This window comes from Cupressus sempervirens, chromosome 2, assembly GCF_028749045.1.
Source record: "Cupressus sempervirens isolate cs-2001-9-10 chromosome 2, ASM2874904v1, whole genome shotgun sequence".
Taxonomy (NCBI): Eukaryota; Viridiplantae; Streptophyta; class Pinopsida; order Cupressales; family Cupressaceae; genus Cupressus; species Cupressus sempervirens.
In genome coordinates, this window is record NC_143119.1 from 385,520 (window position 1) to 404,075 (window position 18,556).

Sequence of the window (18,556 nt, forward strand, 5' to 3'; positions counted from 1 at the left end):
TGTAATGTTCTCTCCTCTTATTTACAAAGTGTTCAAAGGTTGTCCTCTCCCGAACCTGCGGTGCCAATAATTCCCATTCATCATTTGTAGTCATAAGGATATCTACAAATGTCTCATCCTCAACTTCCTCTGTTAGTTCTTATACTGGTTCCTTTTTAACAAAAGTAGGATGTGTGGGCCTGTCTGCTATTCTGGAAAGAGTTCTATGAGTTCTAGGTGATCCCATTGCACTCTTGTTATCCCCTTGTTCCAAATTCTGCCTATCCTACGAGTTCACGTGCTCAACCATGGTGGTGAGTGCCTGCAAAACCTGAGCCATTCGCTCTTGTCATGTAACCATTGCTTTGAAAAATTTCCTTGTTTCATGATCCTCATTCCTATTATCTCTTGGTGGGTTGTGCTCTTGCTTGTCACCCATGGTGTTTGGTTGCCTGATAAAATCTTGTTTAGGATTAGTGTTTAATATTTATGCTAGGACTCGTATTTACAACTAGATTATAGTTACATTTAGGATGAGAATTGTCAATAAAGTTTACTATAAGAAATTATGATTAGGGTAAAGAGATTACACCATGGTTACTACTATGTTAGGGCTATGATTTTGTTTAGAGTTAGAGCTAAACTTAGTATAGATTTAGGATATGATTAGTGCTATAGTTAGTGTCTTTACTACTATTTGATTTAGGATAGGTTTATGTTATGATTAGGGTTAAGTTTTCTTTTACAAATTAGATTATGTAGAATTATTATCATTGTTATGATTATAATTTTATATTTTTGACAAAGTTTAAGGTATTGAAACATTATTAAATAATCTACCAATAGTCTTATTAGTTGCACAAATATATGCAAAATAAGAGACTATTTTCTCCCCCAATTCACCCTTCGACATATGTATTGCACTCTAAAAAGTGCTATTATATACTACCTGCTATATCATTTGATTGAGGAAAACATAGTGATATTTTTGATTTGTTTTTTTGTTTTTTTTGGGATCAACTCTAAATTGACCCCTATATAAAGGGCGATGTCTATCTGGCCGAATATTTGCACCAGATGTGACATTTTGTTTGATTTATTAATTAATTTAAAAATCACACAAACAGGTTCGGTGAGCTTTAAATAAATTAATAAATCAAACAAAAAGTCACATCTGATGCATTTCCTCGGCTGTTTAGCCACGGGCTATATTAAGTAGGGTTTTAGCCCAAATCTCTCGAATATTTCGATTGGTACTCAAGAGGAGCAACTAGACCTTACCTATTGGTACTCCTGCCCGTTCGCTATTTATTTCCAGAAGTTTTATCAGGTTCTTCACGGACCAACAAAACCCGTCCAGTCACGGTATAAAATTTTGTGAGGGTTCCACATTCCTCTTCGGTATTGAAGTTCCAGCTCTCGCAGGTGCTGGAGCAGCAACCTCTATGGGGATTTACAGACGGCTAATTACGGTACTGGTTAACAATGCCTCGTCGTCGTCCCCAACTAGGGCTGGAGAGCCCTGGACGATATTCAGGCGGGGCATGCGCGAGGTGTACATGTCGCAGGCCGCGCTGGACGCGGCAGCGGAGCGGCGCGCCAGAAAGCGCGCACTCCGCGTAGACCCTCCCATGAGCGCTCTGCAGCGTAACCGCTATGGTCCCCCGAAACCTCACGACCCCAACCTGCCTGAGCCCATCAATGTCTTGGTGGGGGATCGCCTCAGCCTCCACAACCGTCTTCAATCGCTCAGCCGCTCTGGCAAACTTGACGAAGCTCTAGTCGCTGCTCGTCAGGCGCAGTACTCTCGTATCCGCCCCACGATTTTCACCTACAACTCTCTCCTTGGCCATTGCCATCGCGCTGGAAGGTACGAGAATGTCTTCAATCTCTTTGCATTCATGCGCCAATCGAAAGTCATACCCAACGTCGTTACCTACAACATTGTACTTGGCAGCTACGTTGAGCTGCTCGACATGGAAAAGTGTTTTGGTATGTTGCAGATGATCTATGACGCTAATATGAGACCCAGTAACGTGACCTTTAAGCACTTGATGGCTGCTCATTTTAGACTCGGAAAATACGAGGAAGTCATGCGGCTTTTCATGGAAATGCTTGAAAAGTGCTATGGGGCTGATCCACCCACATATGCGGCTACGATTGAGGGTTTTGTGAAGGGCGGGGCAATGGATCAGGCCACGGAGCTGTACATGGAAATGAGGAAGAGAGGCTCTATTTTTAGCGAGCCGGTGTTTTGTGATTTAATTAGAGGTTATATTGCTGCTGGGAGAGTTCAAGAGGCCCTCGATGTTTTTCAGTTTGTACCCGAGAAGGTTGAACGGACGGCAATGTCGAGTAATGCTGTGATAGAAGGCTACTGCAATGCTGATAGAATTAACGATGCCCTCGATTTTTTCGGGATGCTTGTGGAGAAGAATTTGAGCCGTGATGCTCTTTCGGTTGCTTACTTGATGGACTGGTATATTGAACACGGAAATTTACAGGAGGCTGAGAAGCTTTTCAGGTCAGCTGGCTTGATTTTTGCTTTTAAAACTTTGCGCAATTTTGTATTTTGTCAATCAGTTTATGGTAGGTTTCGATTAATCATCCTCGAAAACACTAGAAAATCTCGCCAAATACTAGAAATTTGTTGCCTAGACTTTACCTTCAAGTTCCTTAAATTATAGAACTTTTAGGTTAGCTGATTGAAGCTTATCTCGATTAGAGCAGAATGGTTCAGTGGTCACTCAACGTTCAAACAATAAAAATTCAGGTCAACTTCTGCTTTTTCAGATTTTAAATTTCTGACAGCAATGAAGTATTTTAATCTTAGTTTAAAAAAACTAGGGTTTGGTAATGATTTGGCTGGCCCAAATCTTTTAGAAAACAAGGGAAAGGTCGGCAATCACTTTAACAAATAAATTGAACATTTGAAAATACATAAGTGTTCAAAATATTCTTTCAAAACATGCATATAATTGAATTTGTTGAGCATATCTCTAATTTCCATCATTTATGAATGAAACTTTATAAAACCAAATTTCATCACATAACCAACACACATATGTTTAATAGAGGGAGGGAAGTCAAGGAGAGGAGTCTTCTCGATCCCAATTCTAAAGAAATAGCTCTATAGAGATTAGTGCTAACCAATTAATTAAGGAGCACTAATGCAAACTAGGTCTAAGAAGAATAGGGGAACGATATGCAAGTCCTTGAAAACTCTAGATAAATTTGAGAAGCCAGAACTAAATAGAAATGAATATTTTGAAAGGACAAAGAAGGCAGAGAACACACCTTTAGCATCAGTTTTTAGGTTTGCTGTTAAAAAATGCCTATGATAGAAGGGGTTTTTGTTTCTGCGAAAGGTCAAAAAAATATTTTTCAGAGAAAATAAGAAAAGAGAGTGAAGATTTTCTCATGTCTTTTTAACCACAACCAAGAAAAATGAAATTATATGAATTTGAATGAGTTTTGAAGAGAAAAATCATGATTATTTGCATTTACTAGGCAATTTTAAAGCAAAAATTGTCACAAGTTTGATAAGAACTCTAGTGAATTCTTCGACAAGAAAATAACTTGTAAATTGGCTTGTGAGTACTCGGCAAGTTTTGTTTTGCAAGAACTTGGCAAGTTTTACAAATATGATATTATTATTAAAAGCTCTTAAAGTTTGTTTGTTGGTGCTACTGTTTATTGATTTGCTAAATTTTCTTTGGCATCTTTGAATTTTAGATTCTGCTAAATAACCCTTTTTTTTTTTTGATAAGCAAGAGGCCAAAACCATATAATAAATAATCAACAGTGCTGTACAACCCAACTCAAGGGGCACTGATAGGATAGAGTTGGGTGATGGTCCTTCAGTTTTCCCCAAGAAAGCATTCTATGATTTGTTGCTGACGAATCTCTATCCATTCTCATCCATTAGCCTATCATAATACTAATGGTAAATAAGAAAAACTTAGTATAAACAATAGAATTACTCATAAGGGGTTAGTAAATGTTAGAACATAAAAAGAAGCCATACAGTCCATAGCCAACTTGGAAATATATTTGAATTAATAATATCTTACAACTGTCGAATCAAGCATTGGAAGAAAAGATAATTGCCGAACAGATCGTATCTACTCGGAAGACCAAAAGATAACGAAACTATCATGGACAGGTCGCATAATGGTGCCTATCATAAATTTGAAGGGGTGGGAGATTCATCAACCTCTAATACCCCTTCCTCCTCTTGGGGAGGGAACTCCAGACATTCCATGCTAACTTCTGTCTTATTCTCGCAGGCTCCGATGTGTTTTTTCGCCACATACTGTTCCAACCAATTACAAACCTTGGTTCTTTTAACATGCAGGAAACACTGCAGAAAGCAGACATTCCTATGGATAATAAGATACCATTCTAAAACTTTGGAAGGATCAAAGGAAGAAATAATGGGGAAAAGAGGAACAAGTTGATATCCATGCAAGGGGATGTCATAGGGACAGGGTCAACAAATAACACATTTCTTAATCATCATTGTAAAAGTTAGAAAATCTTAAATGTATACTATTAAATCTAGAAAGGAAAAGTAGATTTATGATTTAGATTGTTGATGGAAAAATTGTTTAGATTGTCAAATCCAGAAAATTATCAAGCCAATTTATCATGGAGTATGGAAATCTCATGCATTTGTATACTATAGTACTTGAAATGCTAGTTATGGAATAATGTATTATAGCATAAGAACAAGTAAATTATAATACCAAATACTTGAACATAGCAAAATTAAACCCCCTTTCTATCACAAGTGCTGCAGCTGCAATTTTTGCTCATAGAAGTCCTCAACAACAAGATGGTGGTGTGAAGCCAATGGTGGGACCATTGGGAATGCCAACTTCATGATGTAGGGATTTCTCTAACCCGGGTGCATGGGGGTTTTGGAGTGGTGAGAAGCCTTTCTGTTACAAAATTGTAGGCGCAAGAATATTAAATCCTAGATTGGTCATAAAGAGAAGATATAGGTTATCCTAGATTTGTCATCACTCAGGTGTGTGGGGGTTTTGGAGGGGTAATGAGCCCCTGCATTACAAATTTGTAGGTGCAAGAATGTCAACCTCAACTTGAAATGTCCTCATTGCTCTATGCTTGTTTGCATACATTTTTTGCTTATTCTAAGCATTTTGAATGTTATCTTTCAAAGTACTGAGAATATATGGATATTATTGAATTGTCTCTCTTGCACAAGGAACCTTGTTGTCATCAAATGCCACGTTTACAAAAGAATCAACATTATTACCCTTGCAAGGCAAGGCTTTGAATGGCGACATGCTAATAATCAGATTGAAAGGTGGTATTATAACAATGCTCACCCATGTAAAACCATCTAACCCAAGCACATTGTTGCCTTGAAATATACTTTCTAAGATAGCCCTCTATCCAATTTAGGTTTGCTCATCCGGTTGTGGATGGTATTTAGTGCATTAAGGCAATTCTCTTCCTACTAATAAAAACAATTTCTTTTGAAGCAAACTAATAAATTTGCCGCCCCTTTTACTGACAATGGTCTTAGGTAGACTATGCAACTTGAACACCCCTCTGAAAAATAAATCTGCCACTTGATGTATTAAATAATTTGTGGCAATGGCACATAAATCTTTGTACTTTGTTATTTAGTTCACCCCTACAAAGATGCAGTCTCTCCCTTGAACTCGTGGAAGCCTTGTGACAAAGCCCATAAATATCCTTTTTGTTTTTTACTCAGATATTGTAAGTGGTTGTAGAAGGCCTGTAGGGAATGCGTTTTGATTTATTCTGTTGGCAAACTAGACACTCTCGAACTATGTTATTGTTAAATTCTGTCCAAGAAAACCTTTTAGAATTTGCCTATAGATTTTATAGAAACTTGGATGTAACACTAATGGTGCATCGTGTAATGCGCTAAGAATCTTGGCCTTTAATTTGGTACAAGACAAACCTTATTCTTATAATAAATTGTACCATCTATTACTGAATACTTGCCAAAAATTGAGATCTCCAGTCGATTGAAATCTTGGTGAGATTGTTGAGGGTTGGTTGTCTGGATAGTGCGTTAGCAACAATATTTTTCTTACCTTTTACATACTCCAAATTGAAGTTGTAAGCTTGAATCTTGCTTTCCCACTCTTGTTGCCACTCATTTCTTTTTGCTTTAGAAAATACTTAAGGCTTTTGTGATTTGTCCTATCTGAATGTGGCCAACACATGCATAATTGCTAGCATCTCCTTATCACTTGTAGAGTACAACCTCTTTGTATCTCTCAATGTTTTGCTCCCAAACACAATCAAGTGCCAATTGTGCATCAACATTGCATTTATCCCTTGACCTGATCCATCACACTCTAGAATGAAAGGCTGTGTTAAATTTGATAGTGCAAACATTTGACAGGGACTCATAGCCTTCTTGAGTTTGTCAAAAGTCACTTGTGCCTCTTGAGACTTTAGTAACGTTACCTTTTTAATCAAGTTGTCAATGGAGAAGAGAATTGCAAAAAACCTCCAACATACCTTCTTGAGTTTGTCAAAAGTCACTTGTGCCTCTTGAGACTTTAGTAACGTTACCTTTTTAATCAAGTTGTCAATGGAGAAGAGAATTGCAAAAAACCTCCAACATACCTTCTATAGTAAGAGCACAACCCCAAAAATTCCCTCAACTCTGATACTTTCTATCTTAGGCGATGACTAGCCTAGGATTGCCTATATCCTCTCTTGATGAACTTTTGCACCATTTGCACCAATAATATTTCGAAGTCGCAACATCTTTGTCATTTCAAAATCACACTTGGAAGCTTTTGCACAAAGTGACTGAACCTTTATGATACCCAATACCACATCTAAATGATGTAGGTGATCACTCCAAGTCCTCTTCTTTACCAAAACCCCGTTCCGCTCCTCCAAACACTCAAAATTATAAAATGAACAATGAATGGGCAAGTCGTTGCGTCGAAGGTTTATTGGTGTCGCCTGAGAGTAGTTAAGTTATCATGAGAAGTTTGCAATTATCACAAAGAATTGGCCAACTTATTGGCAAAAATTTAAGGTTTTCTCGTCTTGAATTTCTTGTGCGAAAACCTTATGTTTTCTTGTTTTGCAAAAGTTCTCTCAAGAAGTAGAGATATTTGCCACTTCTTGGAGAGATTTAATCTATGAGACTGACCATCCTTAACTTTAATGGGTTAGGGAAAGCCAAGGTTGGCATCTGGATGAAAAAACTAGAAACATACCTATTTTGACCTCTTTACACATCACCCCATTGCATTGGCCTTGTTGGCTTTGGGTCTTGGTAGTTCTAGTGCTTGTCTCCTAAACATCTTTGTGTTTCAAGTGAGAAGTGATAAGTTTGGCTAAGACTTTCTTCTTGCCTTTTAGGGCTTTATTTTGAACGTTTTCCTAATCAAGTGTTGGAGTTGAAAAACCTTTGAAGAATAAACTAGTGAAATCTTAAGTCTTTAGTCCAAGTTCCTATATTTGTGGGTTTTTTAGTTTGCCAAATTTTACATTTGAATAATTTTTTATTTGTAGTTAGTTTATTTTGAGAAGGTAATACAAACAAAAGAAGAAAATAGGTATCTAGAAATACAATAAAAAAAGCAACCTTAAAACTTAAAAGCAATTTGAAAAAGCATCTCCTAGAAAAGGAATTTGAAGAAGTATTTATTGAACAAGACAATTTGTAAAAGTAGTTCATAAGGGCATTGAGAAACTTTGAAAAGGTGATAAAAAAATGGAAGAGGGCATTTATAGGAAAGAAGGCATAAAAATCTACTGAGTCTAGAGAATTCATGGTAATAAAAAAGAGACTATACTAATTGTATAAGCATTGGAGAAGTGGTGAAATTGGCTCAATGTTAATTGAGAAAGAAGCAAGGAACATAAAAAAATGACCAAGTCATCAAAAAATTCCTCATAGTAACTAATTTATGCTCAAGTTTGAAACATGTAGAGATTGAACAAAGTGTAAGTAATAATTGTGTGACTCAAAGAAGGGGGAAATTAAAAAATGACTAAGTACGATGGAAAAAAATCCCCCTCTCATTAATATCCTTGGGTGTGGAATCCAGCAAGACAAGGAATGTGTTCAAAACTAAAAACCCTCTTTTGGGGTTGATTAGTGCCCATGAGCTGTAATCCTGGGGTATCAAAAAGTTCCATGAACATGTAAAAAAAAAAAAAAAAAATTTCTCCTATGTATCTAATTTACATTTGAGAAAGGGCATTCACGGGGTGTTGGGAATTTTCAAGGCTTCAAAATGCAGCAACCTAAGTTTGCCCAAATTTGAAAAGAGCAAACATTCAATGGAAATGTGGAAGATAGTCAAGTGTTGATCAAAGAAGCATGGAAAAGTGTGAAATTACCTAAGTAACAAAATCTCATTGCCTAACCTCTGGGAACATCTACTAGTGTTGATTCTCTATGATCAAGGAGTTCTTCACAAAGCTTAAAGAAACTGTTTACATGGCTAATGTGTGCTTTAGAGTGCTATTACATGATACTAAGTAATTTGTCAAAAGTGTTAAATCCTTATCGAGCCAAAAGAACACACATGGGTGTGGATTCACATGTTGCAAGGAGTTTCATCAAACATCAAAATCCTGCACTAAGCCTTAAGTGCACTCTCTAGTGCTGATTCCCACAAGCTAAGGTAAAGGACCAAAGTTGAGTACCCTTCATTCTCTTTGGCTTGTGCTCAAGCTTAGGAAGGAAGAAATGATGCAAGATGTCCATAATTGTCCACGTGTGGAAACTATGCCCAATAGTTTTATAAGATGGCATTACTAAGGATAGGAATTTGTTTCAAGGTTTGAAGTTTTTGCCAGGTGTCAAATCTTGTGCCCAAAACACTACACTAAGAAATTTCTTGAAGTATTCAGAAATTCGATGTTAAAATCAAAAGAAGTGCTGCAAATGGCAAAGTCTATCTCCAAATGCAATAAATGCTAGGCCTTAGTGTGATTTTTTTTGTAGCCAGGCTGAAATCTTGTGTAGAGTATCCAATGCTCTTATCAGCTAAGATCAAGAATTCAGTAACGTATACATATGGGAAATCTACTAGCACAATCTTATACACCCGGAAGTTTTGTTCTCATTCTTGTCAAAGAATTTGGTTCAGACCCTTTGCAATTATAGTATGCCTTTCAATACCCAAACTCAGATGGCAAGAATTGCGCCTCAAATGCAAAATCTATGTGCTTTTATAGAATGCAACCAGAGACAAAGGAATTTCTGAAGTGTGTTACAAAATCCTTGACCATAAGAGCTAATGCTACACAACTTATGGAAATGATAAAAAGATTAAAAATCCTCCACAATGTGTGGTATGTGCTCCACAGCACTATTCCTTCTTGCACAATAATCTTGCTTGGAGTAGATAATTTGTAAGGAAACCTTATAAGGTTTGAGAGTCCACTAAATGCTCTGTCATGCGCTCAAATTGCAAATCCGCAAGTCTTAAGGAATATGGTTCAAAATTGGAAATCCAGAGTAGAGGCTAGTATGCGCTCTAATGCAAATGTTACTCAGACCAAGAATGTTAATATTTTGAAATCCTTGACTAACGTTAATATGTGTTCATGGGAAGGATATAAGTATTTCATGGGACTGATCTAAGTATTTCAAATATCGAAAATCTTTGCTATGTCTATGCTCATGCCAAAGGGGATAGGTTATAAAAAGCTATAGTCAATGAAGTCTGAAAGATATGGTTTTATAATGCATTTGCTCATGCCAAGGGGGATAGGTTATAAAAAGCTATGGTCAATGAAGTCTGAAAGATATGGTTTTATAATGCATTTGAAATGATGACAGTATAAAGTTCAGAAAACAAGCCCATGTCTAAAGTGTTCTAAGTGGGGTTGGAAAGAAATGAATTAAACTATGCTAGTGTGGAAAATCAAGGGTGCAAATTGCAAAAGACAATAAATTTTTTTCGTTTAGATATGGAATTTGCCTATGGCGATTTAGTAGGCTGATGGGAGCTTATCAAGTGTTGAAATTCTATGTCAACAAGGTGCACTTAAAGGAAAGAAATTGCAAAAAGTGGGTTTAATTAAATATAGAAAACCAAGGAAATGTTAGAAACATTTATAATTTAATTAAATATTTATATTGTATTAAGATAGATAATAAAGCTGACTACAACAAATTGCTGAACTGTATTAAAGTTTTTGGATCAAAAAGACATAGCAAGGACCATAACAGTTTTATATACCCAAACAAAGTCATTCTCCTATGACTCAATATACCAGCTGCCTTTCTTATACATTACTAAAAATTTGACGTGTTCATTGGCCTATACAGATGGCATTTCTAGACAGTGAATCAGAAATAATAGAGAGCGTATCAAACTAACAGACACCATCATAGATCCCATGGATGAATTATAGTGTTGCTACACTGTCTTGTCTCAGTTCAAAAGCATCAATTGGTGGTTCTACTGCAGGAAGAATGTTAGCTACATCATCCCAACTTAGTTCACATTTCTCCCTTTGTTCTTTAATCTGTGCATTTTCTTTCTTAATATTGATGTCCTTGTCTTTGGTGAACTGCTTCAGATTCTCCAGTTCTTCTTGGTTCAGCATATCAGTGTATGTGTCAAAATAGTGTACCGATTAGATATCATCTTTGTAGATAATCAGTGCTCCTTTGCAAACTAGGATAAAAAATCTGTCTTTTGGACTCTCCAAGGCTGCTGAAACCTGAGACATTATAGAGAAGTGTGCGAGTGTAAAATTAAACTCGGACAGAGTTTTAACTATTTGAAATTACACCCAATATATAATTAATAAAGCATTAAAAATAATTGAACTGCTGGAATATTTAAATTCCAACCTCTTCAAATGCACACCCATGAATGAAGCTTGTTGATGAAGTTCAAAGCCTGGAACTTTTGTGAAAATGGAAGGAACATGGCACATGTTGAGGAGACTGACGGAATAATAGAAACTTTGAGATAGTGGTAATTCTTGTAAGAGATTCTCTTGGAATGACAACTTACTCATTGCCAATTTAGTAGGTTGAGGACCACATTCCTAAATTACAGATGAATTCTCATTCGTTCTCACATTGAAGATTTAGAGAGCCTAGAGCAAGAGGAGTAATGCTTTTGAAGAATTAAGTTCTTAAGAGGTAGCGTGGAAATTTTGAAGAGTGGTAGATAATTTTTGGAGAGTTTTTCTCTTGAGAGAGGTGTATTTGCAGTGAGTTTGAAGAATTGAAAAGAGGCATATTTATTTTGTTTTGCGGGAGGAGGAATGACACAACCTAGAGGTTCGAGTTTGTCTTGACCAACATTGATCAAGAATGAGAATAGCAGATTCTATTCAGTGTTGAAGTGGGAAGATGTTGGTGATAAAAAATCGGGTGGTCTTGACAAAAATAAATTTAATAGAAGAATTTTAGTATACAAGGATTTCCTTTGAAGTGTAAAAATCCTTATCTGGGCTCATTTGCGCCCATGAGTAGTAATCCTTGGGTTTCAAGAAGTTCATTAGTGTGCAAAAAAAACAAAGCAAACCCTCCTATTATCTAATTCATATCTGAGAAACGGAATTTGTGGGGCATTGATAATTTTTAAAGTCTCAAAAATTAAGTTCTTAAGAGGTAGCATGGAAATTTTGAAGAGTGGTAGATAATTTTTGGAGAGTTTTTCTCTTGAGAGAGGTGTATTTGCAGTGAGTTTGAAGAATTGAAAAGAGGCTCTGAGAATTGAAAAGAGGCATATTTATTTTGTTTTGCGGGAGGAGGAATGACACAACCTAGAGGTTCGAGTTTGTCTTGACCAACATTGATCAAGAATGAGAATAGCAGATTCTATCCAGTGTTGAAGTGGGAAGATGTTGTTGATAAAAAATCGGGTGGTCTTGACAAAAATAAATTTTAATAGAAGAATGTTAGTATACAAGGATTTCCTTTGAAGTGTAAAAATCCTTATCTGGGCTCATTTGCACCCATGAGTAGTAATCCTTGGGTTTCAAGAAGTTCATTAGTGTGCAAAAAAAACAAAGCAAATCCTCCTATTATCTAAGTATGCCCAAATTTGAAAATGGTAGGCATTAAATCAAAATGTGGAAAATAGTTTAGTGTCAATCAATGGAGAATGGAAAAGTATGAAAATACCCAAGTTGCAAAAAATCCATTTCCATGGCCAATGCTCACTTTAGAGTGATGGAAATATTGTCATTGATGTCGAAGGCATTCAGAAGATTGTTGAATATATTGTTACTGATGTAAATAAAGGGATAAGAAAATAGATGGAAAGTTTAATTAGAATATTGTGGCAATGAAAGCTAGAAGACTATGAAAATAATTGCCTGATGAGCTTATTGAAATTGCAAGACAATAGAGACTGAGATGTCCACTCAAGCTACAGATCCAATTTGTAATCAAAACAGTGTAAACCATGCTGAGTATGCAGTGGGGGGCAGAATTCCCAGTATCTCGTCAGTTGACATATCCACATATGCATTGATTCAGCAACATGTTTATCTGAAGAATATTGTGCTTATTAATTTGACATTAGAAGATACACAGAATCGAAAATGGCTTTTAGCAATAGTTCTTGGGTAAAGAAAAATGGTAGAAGACATATGGGAAGACTTACAGTTTCAGATGCTTATAGAACAGTGATTGTGTTGTAGAACATACAGACAGCGTTGAAAGAACTGGTAATAACTACACACCACAAAAGTGTTCAGAGATCACAGACCCGATCCAATATATAAAGATATACTGGACAGAAAAGATACAGTAGAGCATTCAAATGAATGATGATAAAAGTCAAACAAATACAAAGTATTTTATCACTGTACGCAGATACATTAATGAAAGACAAAATTTACTGTTTCATTCACAGAAAAAGACAGCATAAGAATAAGACAAGAATTTGTGTTATGTGAAGGCTAGCCCACAAAATATTAAGGACACAAATTAGATAAGACAAAATTTGTCTTATTCATATGACAGGTCAGAATTTTATTAATATACAGAACAAAAAGACTAGCCTAATATATGATAAGGTGTAAGTATGTTTTCAAAGGATTCATTCAGAAAATGACAAATTATATTGCCACATCACATATTGATCAGAAATGATGGAGATTGACAGCAGCATAGTATATAAGAAGAGCTGCTGGACACTCCTATGTCCCTCCTTGGGCACGCGCATCCCCGTATCCAATACTGCCCGGATACACGTTGAATATTGTGCCCATGTCTGCCTAATAAACTTGATAAACTTGATTTTCAAGCCATACCAAATACTATGAGATTTGTTTTTTTTGAAGATTTGATGTAGATCTTCCCTTTAAATATAAAAAAACTATATTAAAGCAATTTTTAAAAAAAATAGTATAAACAAAACTTCCACCGAATGAGAAAGACAAATAAAATGTTTTTCTATTTCAGCAACCCGTTTTTGGGTTATCTTCTAATGCAACTCTACTATTTTTACATATTGTGAAGTGTTAAATTAACTTATAAATATTTATGTATCACTTATGTGTCAATATTACTTTTGAAGTAATGAAAATCTCCTACAATAACTTGGAAAACTATGTTAAGTATATGCATATGTGTTATTTATTAATGTTGTGTCCAGCCATATCCATATTGGGGTTCTTAAAAATGGCTGTATCCGTACCCAATACTGTATCTGTATCCGTATCCATGCAACTTTGTATATAAGTGTAATAAATTTTGGACAAGACAGTAACGTCAGAGTTGCGCACAGGTTAAACACAAAAAAAATGCATATCTTAGATATCCATGCATCAGCAATATTGGTAAGTAAAAGTGGGAAACTATCATGAAGCCTGATTAAAACAAAATTCAATATACATAAAAATGATGGCAGAGTTGAAGTCCAAATAAATTGGCGATAACAATACCAGTATTCCAACATTTGGATTAAGATACGAACAATGAAGATAAAGAGACTATAGGCAATTAAATACACAAAATAAATTAAAAAGAATGGGTGCGATCAAATTGAAGAAGCCCAATAGTATATGAGTGGCAGATAATGGAGTTTACATGCAAACATGGACGGCAAAACATGGAGTTCACATGTTTACTGAAGATGAAAATAATTTCTATGGGAGTCTATGATTTGACTAGAGGAATTTATGAAAAATAAATAAAACTACTACAGCAGCGAAGGAAGAAATTAAGGAGTGCACACAAGTGTTCTGGACGATATCATAACATTCTCTAAATAAGAGATCATTGATAAAATATAATTAAAAGTGAGTGAGTTTAGTTTGCAAATATCTAATGAAAGAAAAGACATGACCTTTAAAATATGAAAAGCCACTTCTTATATTAGAATATAAATAAGGGATGCTTCAAAAAGAAAGATTGTGTGAAGTGAAAGAAAATAATAAAAGGAAGTGACGGGAGATTGTTGAAAGAAGAATATATAAAGAGAAGAAATAGAGCAGAAAAGAAAAGTAGCGGTTGAAGAAAGGAGCATTAAGAGTGATACATCTGAGATAAGTCAAGGATAAGTGTGAATATAAGCACATGTAAGAGGATTAAGAAGAAGAGTGAAAATAAAGAAATATATATATTCAGATTTAAATCTGACATATAATATATGTTGAATAGATGAGATAAAAAGAAGTATTTATCCAGATTGGGGACAGATATAAAAGATATATTTATGAGACATATATGTAGATATAGAAGAAACAGATGCAAATTATAGAAAGGATGTGGAGATTTGAAGTAGAGATTTGATTGTCCATCATCAATTGAAGTAAGCAACATTATCAAGGTGGAAAACAAGTTTGTGTGTAGTGGGTTGGTGCTCACGAAGTCAAAGTGGGGGTTGGTGCTTCTAGTGGGTTGGAGCCTACGAAGTGTGGGAGTCGGAGCTTCCAGTGAGTTGGTGCTCATAAACAGAGGTCATAAACTCTAGTAGGTTGGAGCCTACAAACTAATTTGTAAAAGAACAAGTTTATATAAAAGATTTATTGTCGTGGTTTTCTCTCGCATTGGGTTTCCAAATAAATCTTGTGTTATGTGCATAATTGTTCATTTCAGCATTTGAAGTTAATTGATTGGATAAAAGTTTTATCTGGCATAATTGTTAATATATTGATTCACACCCCACCCCACCCCCCCCTCAGTATATTCGTGTGCTCTTCATAGAGTCCTAGTTCATGATACTTAAGTAATATGTCAAAAAGTGTTAAATCCTTCGCCAAGCCAAAAGAACACACATGGATGTGGATTCACATGATGCAAAGAATTTCATCAAACTTTAAAATCTTGGACCAAGCCTCAAGTGCGCTCTTGAGTGCTAATTTCCACAAGCCAAGGAAAAGGACCAAAGTTGAAGATTCTTTGGTTTACACTCAAGCTTGGGAAGTAAGAAATGGTGCAAGATTGATAAAATCGTCCCACATTTGCAAACTATGCCAATAGCTGGAAAATATGACATTACTAAGGGGAGAAATCTGCTTTAAGGTTCAAAGTTTTGTCTTGTGTCAAATCTTGTCCCGAAAATAGTAAGAAATTATGTGGTGTTCAGGAATTTACGGTTAAGATCAAAAGAATCACTGCAAATGTGTAGATGTACCTCCAAATGCAATAAATGATAGACCTTAGTATGAAGAATTTTATAAAAGCCTTGAAATCCATTGTAGAATAACTAATGTTCTTATTAGTAAAGGCCAAGAATCTTTGGACAGACCACTTTATATGAATGGTTAAGAACCACACGAGGGCAAGGAGATATATTTTTTGCTATTAGTCCTAGGATAGGGGATATTTGGGCCACCTTATCATTTCTCTATCTCAATCATCGTTATGATGGAACATTCACATTATCATATAGATTTGTTATATAAATAACACTAATTCAGGCCATCCATTGAGTTTTCAGCCCTTTTCCTTGCACACCTGAAGTTTTTAATACCGAAATTGCACACCACAAATCTACAATAAATCCATGAATATGCATGATATGGCACTGAGCTTCAACCTCTAAAATTAGGACATTCCGAACTCGTATTACTGACTCACTAAGTAGCAAGACAGATAGCAACTCTACATTAAGACAACTCTTATTCAAACAACTGAAATGAAATATTTTTGGTTCATGCAAGATTGCTCTTACACCTAGGATGCTCTTGCACAAAGTAATGTGACTCGGACTTGGCTCGGACTTGGCAAGGGTAACTTGACTCGTGACTCGGCTCGGACTCGGAAATGACTCGGTGGTGACTTGGTAAAGTGTAAAAATTTCGAAATTTTGAGATTTTTTAGGATTTAAAGAACATTCCATGCACCCATTATTGAATAAAGCTTAAAGACACAATAACATCATTAAATAGAAGATAATTTGATCATAATGCACATACTTAAAGTTAAAAGTCAAACATACATTGATTACATAAGTACACTGTACAATACTACAAAGGTAAATTGCTAAACACTATATTAATAGTAATTAAAGTTTAAATAGTAGTTGAGGGAAATATTATAAAAGTAAAACATACAATCATATATAAAATGATAAATCCATGCAACCCATCAAAATGTATATGTATTATGTATTATGAAATCCAACACATCAAGATTCAATGAATCAATAGTCATTATCAAATGTTCCAAATTCTGATCATATATTAAGTTAAACAAAAAGTTAAAACAAGACTATAGCTATGGCTCCTAGTTGGAGTCCTTATCTCATCATCATCCTCATCCACATCCCCAACCTCAACCTCAGGCTCAGTAGAATCTATAAAATGCCTCTTAGTAAGGCGTCTAAGGTAGGTCTTGGATGATTGATTAGCCATAACATCAGCCTGTAAGGTGCCTCTAGGGTCAACTGTAGTCTCTGGCTCTGCCAATGCCTGTGAGGTGCCACTAGGATCAACTGTAGTCTCTGGCTTTGTCAATGCCTGTGAGGTGCCACTAGGAACAACTGGAGCTCTCTGGTCCTCTGTTGCCATAGCCACAGCCTCAGCCTGACCCTCTCTATCTGCTTGGTCAACCCACTGTAGGTCATCATCATCAAAGATAGGATCAGTAGCCTCAGTGATTCACTAAGACTCTGAATCAACCTCCTCTAGAGTAATCGGAGAGGTGTCACTATCCAAAATCTCCCTGGTCCTAATGCGCAGGTTGTAATGCACAAAGACTAGCGTATTCATTTTCTCCACAGACAACTTGTTACGCCTCTTCGAGTGGATGTGCTTGAACATGCTCCAGTTGTGCTCACATCTAGAAGCGCTACTCGGCTGGCTCAAAATGCGGATGGTGATTTGCTAAAGGTTTTTGGTTGAAGGCCCAAACATTTGCCACCATCTATCTGAATTTTGAAAAAAAGAAAAGAAAAAATATTAGTCTCATCTCAAAATTTGAACTTTAAAGTTTAAACTTAAAGTTTAAAGCTAGAAATTTAAAAACTAGATTGTATAAGGCTTAAGCTGCAATTTTTACCTAGCTGCAATTTTGTACGACCTTATTTGCAAATTTGACTTGAAAAAATCTAATGCATTATTATAAACATCCATCTCAAGCAATATATCTGTGGCATTAGTGGCCATCTTCGATATCACAGTGTATAGGCCACTAAGAACCTCCTCATCTGCCTTGAAATCATCACGGAAACGGTATGCCGGATCGAGGTAATAGGTTGCTGTATGGATGGGCTTATGAAGCTGATTTTGCCATCTGCTATCAATTATGTCCCAAATAGGGCCATAGTTTTCCTCAACTTAGACATATTTGGCCTTAATAGCCTCCTTGACCCTATCCATGCCCTCATAAATGTAGCCCATAGAGGGCTTCTCGCCAGCAACAACTCGTAGGAGGGCTACAAGGGGCTCAGTGATTTACAAAACAATTAAACAAAGAAACAATTTAGTGAATAATGAAACTTTGCAAAGTTGCACAATGAAAATAAAACAAAAATATGTATGAGAAATTAATTTATAAAATTTTAAGACTTAAGCTTTTAAAATTTAAATTACCTCCACAATCTTCGAACATGGCTCCCAAAAACCGTCATCATTATAAATGCATTTTGTTGCATCTATCCTTGCAGGGCTAGTGGCAAAGGAGGAGGAACTCCATTTTGGACCAACAAACATGCACCTCAAAGCTAACTTTGAACTCAACAACGATTTTAGTGTGATAAAATTAGAGGCAAATCTTGTGATACCAGGACGAGCCAACTCCTTTCCCTTTGTGTATTGCCTCATAGTGCTGAGGACAAAGGCATGATTATAGATGAACTTACAAAGATTTTTGGCCTTGGTAACACACGATTTCACCCATACAAGCTTTCCAATATCCTCTAACATGAGGTCGATGCAATGGGCTGCACATGGAGTCCAAAAGATTTTTGGGTGTCTCTCCATCAAAAGTTTTCTTGCAGCAATTTTAAATTAATTAGTAAACAATGAACATTTTTGATGTATTAAAAAAATTTTAACTTTCAAAATTTAATGAAAAACTAAAACAATTTTTTAGAAATAGAACTTAGAAAGTTAGAAGTTAAATTTTTACTTGCAGCAACATAATTAGTTGCATTATTAGTCACCACTT

General features: G+C 35.8%; 1 protein-coding gene across 1 annotated transcript in view; it reads left to right on the top strand.

Annotated features, from left to right (window-relative positions):
- The first annotated feature begins 1,218 nt into the window (after positions 1 to 1,218).
- LOC149570773 (uncharacterized) overlaps positions 1,219 to 18,556 on the top strand; it is a 53,109-nt gene continuing 35,771 nt past the window's right edge. Inside the window, exon 1 of the mRNA XM_089812337.1 lies at positions 1,219 to 2,503. Coding sequence (XP_089668463.1) covers positions 1,425 to 2,503 — 1,079 coding nt within the window. The 5' untranslated portion in view covers positions 1,219 to 1,424. The remainder of the gene's footprint in view (positions 2,504 to 18,556) is intronic.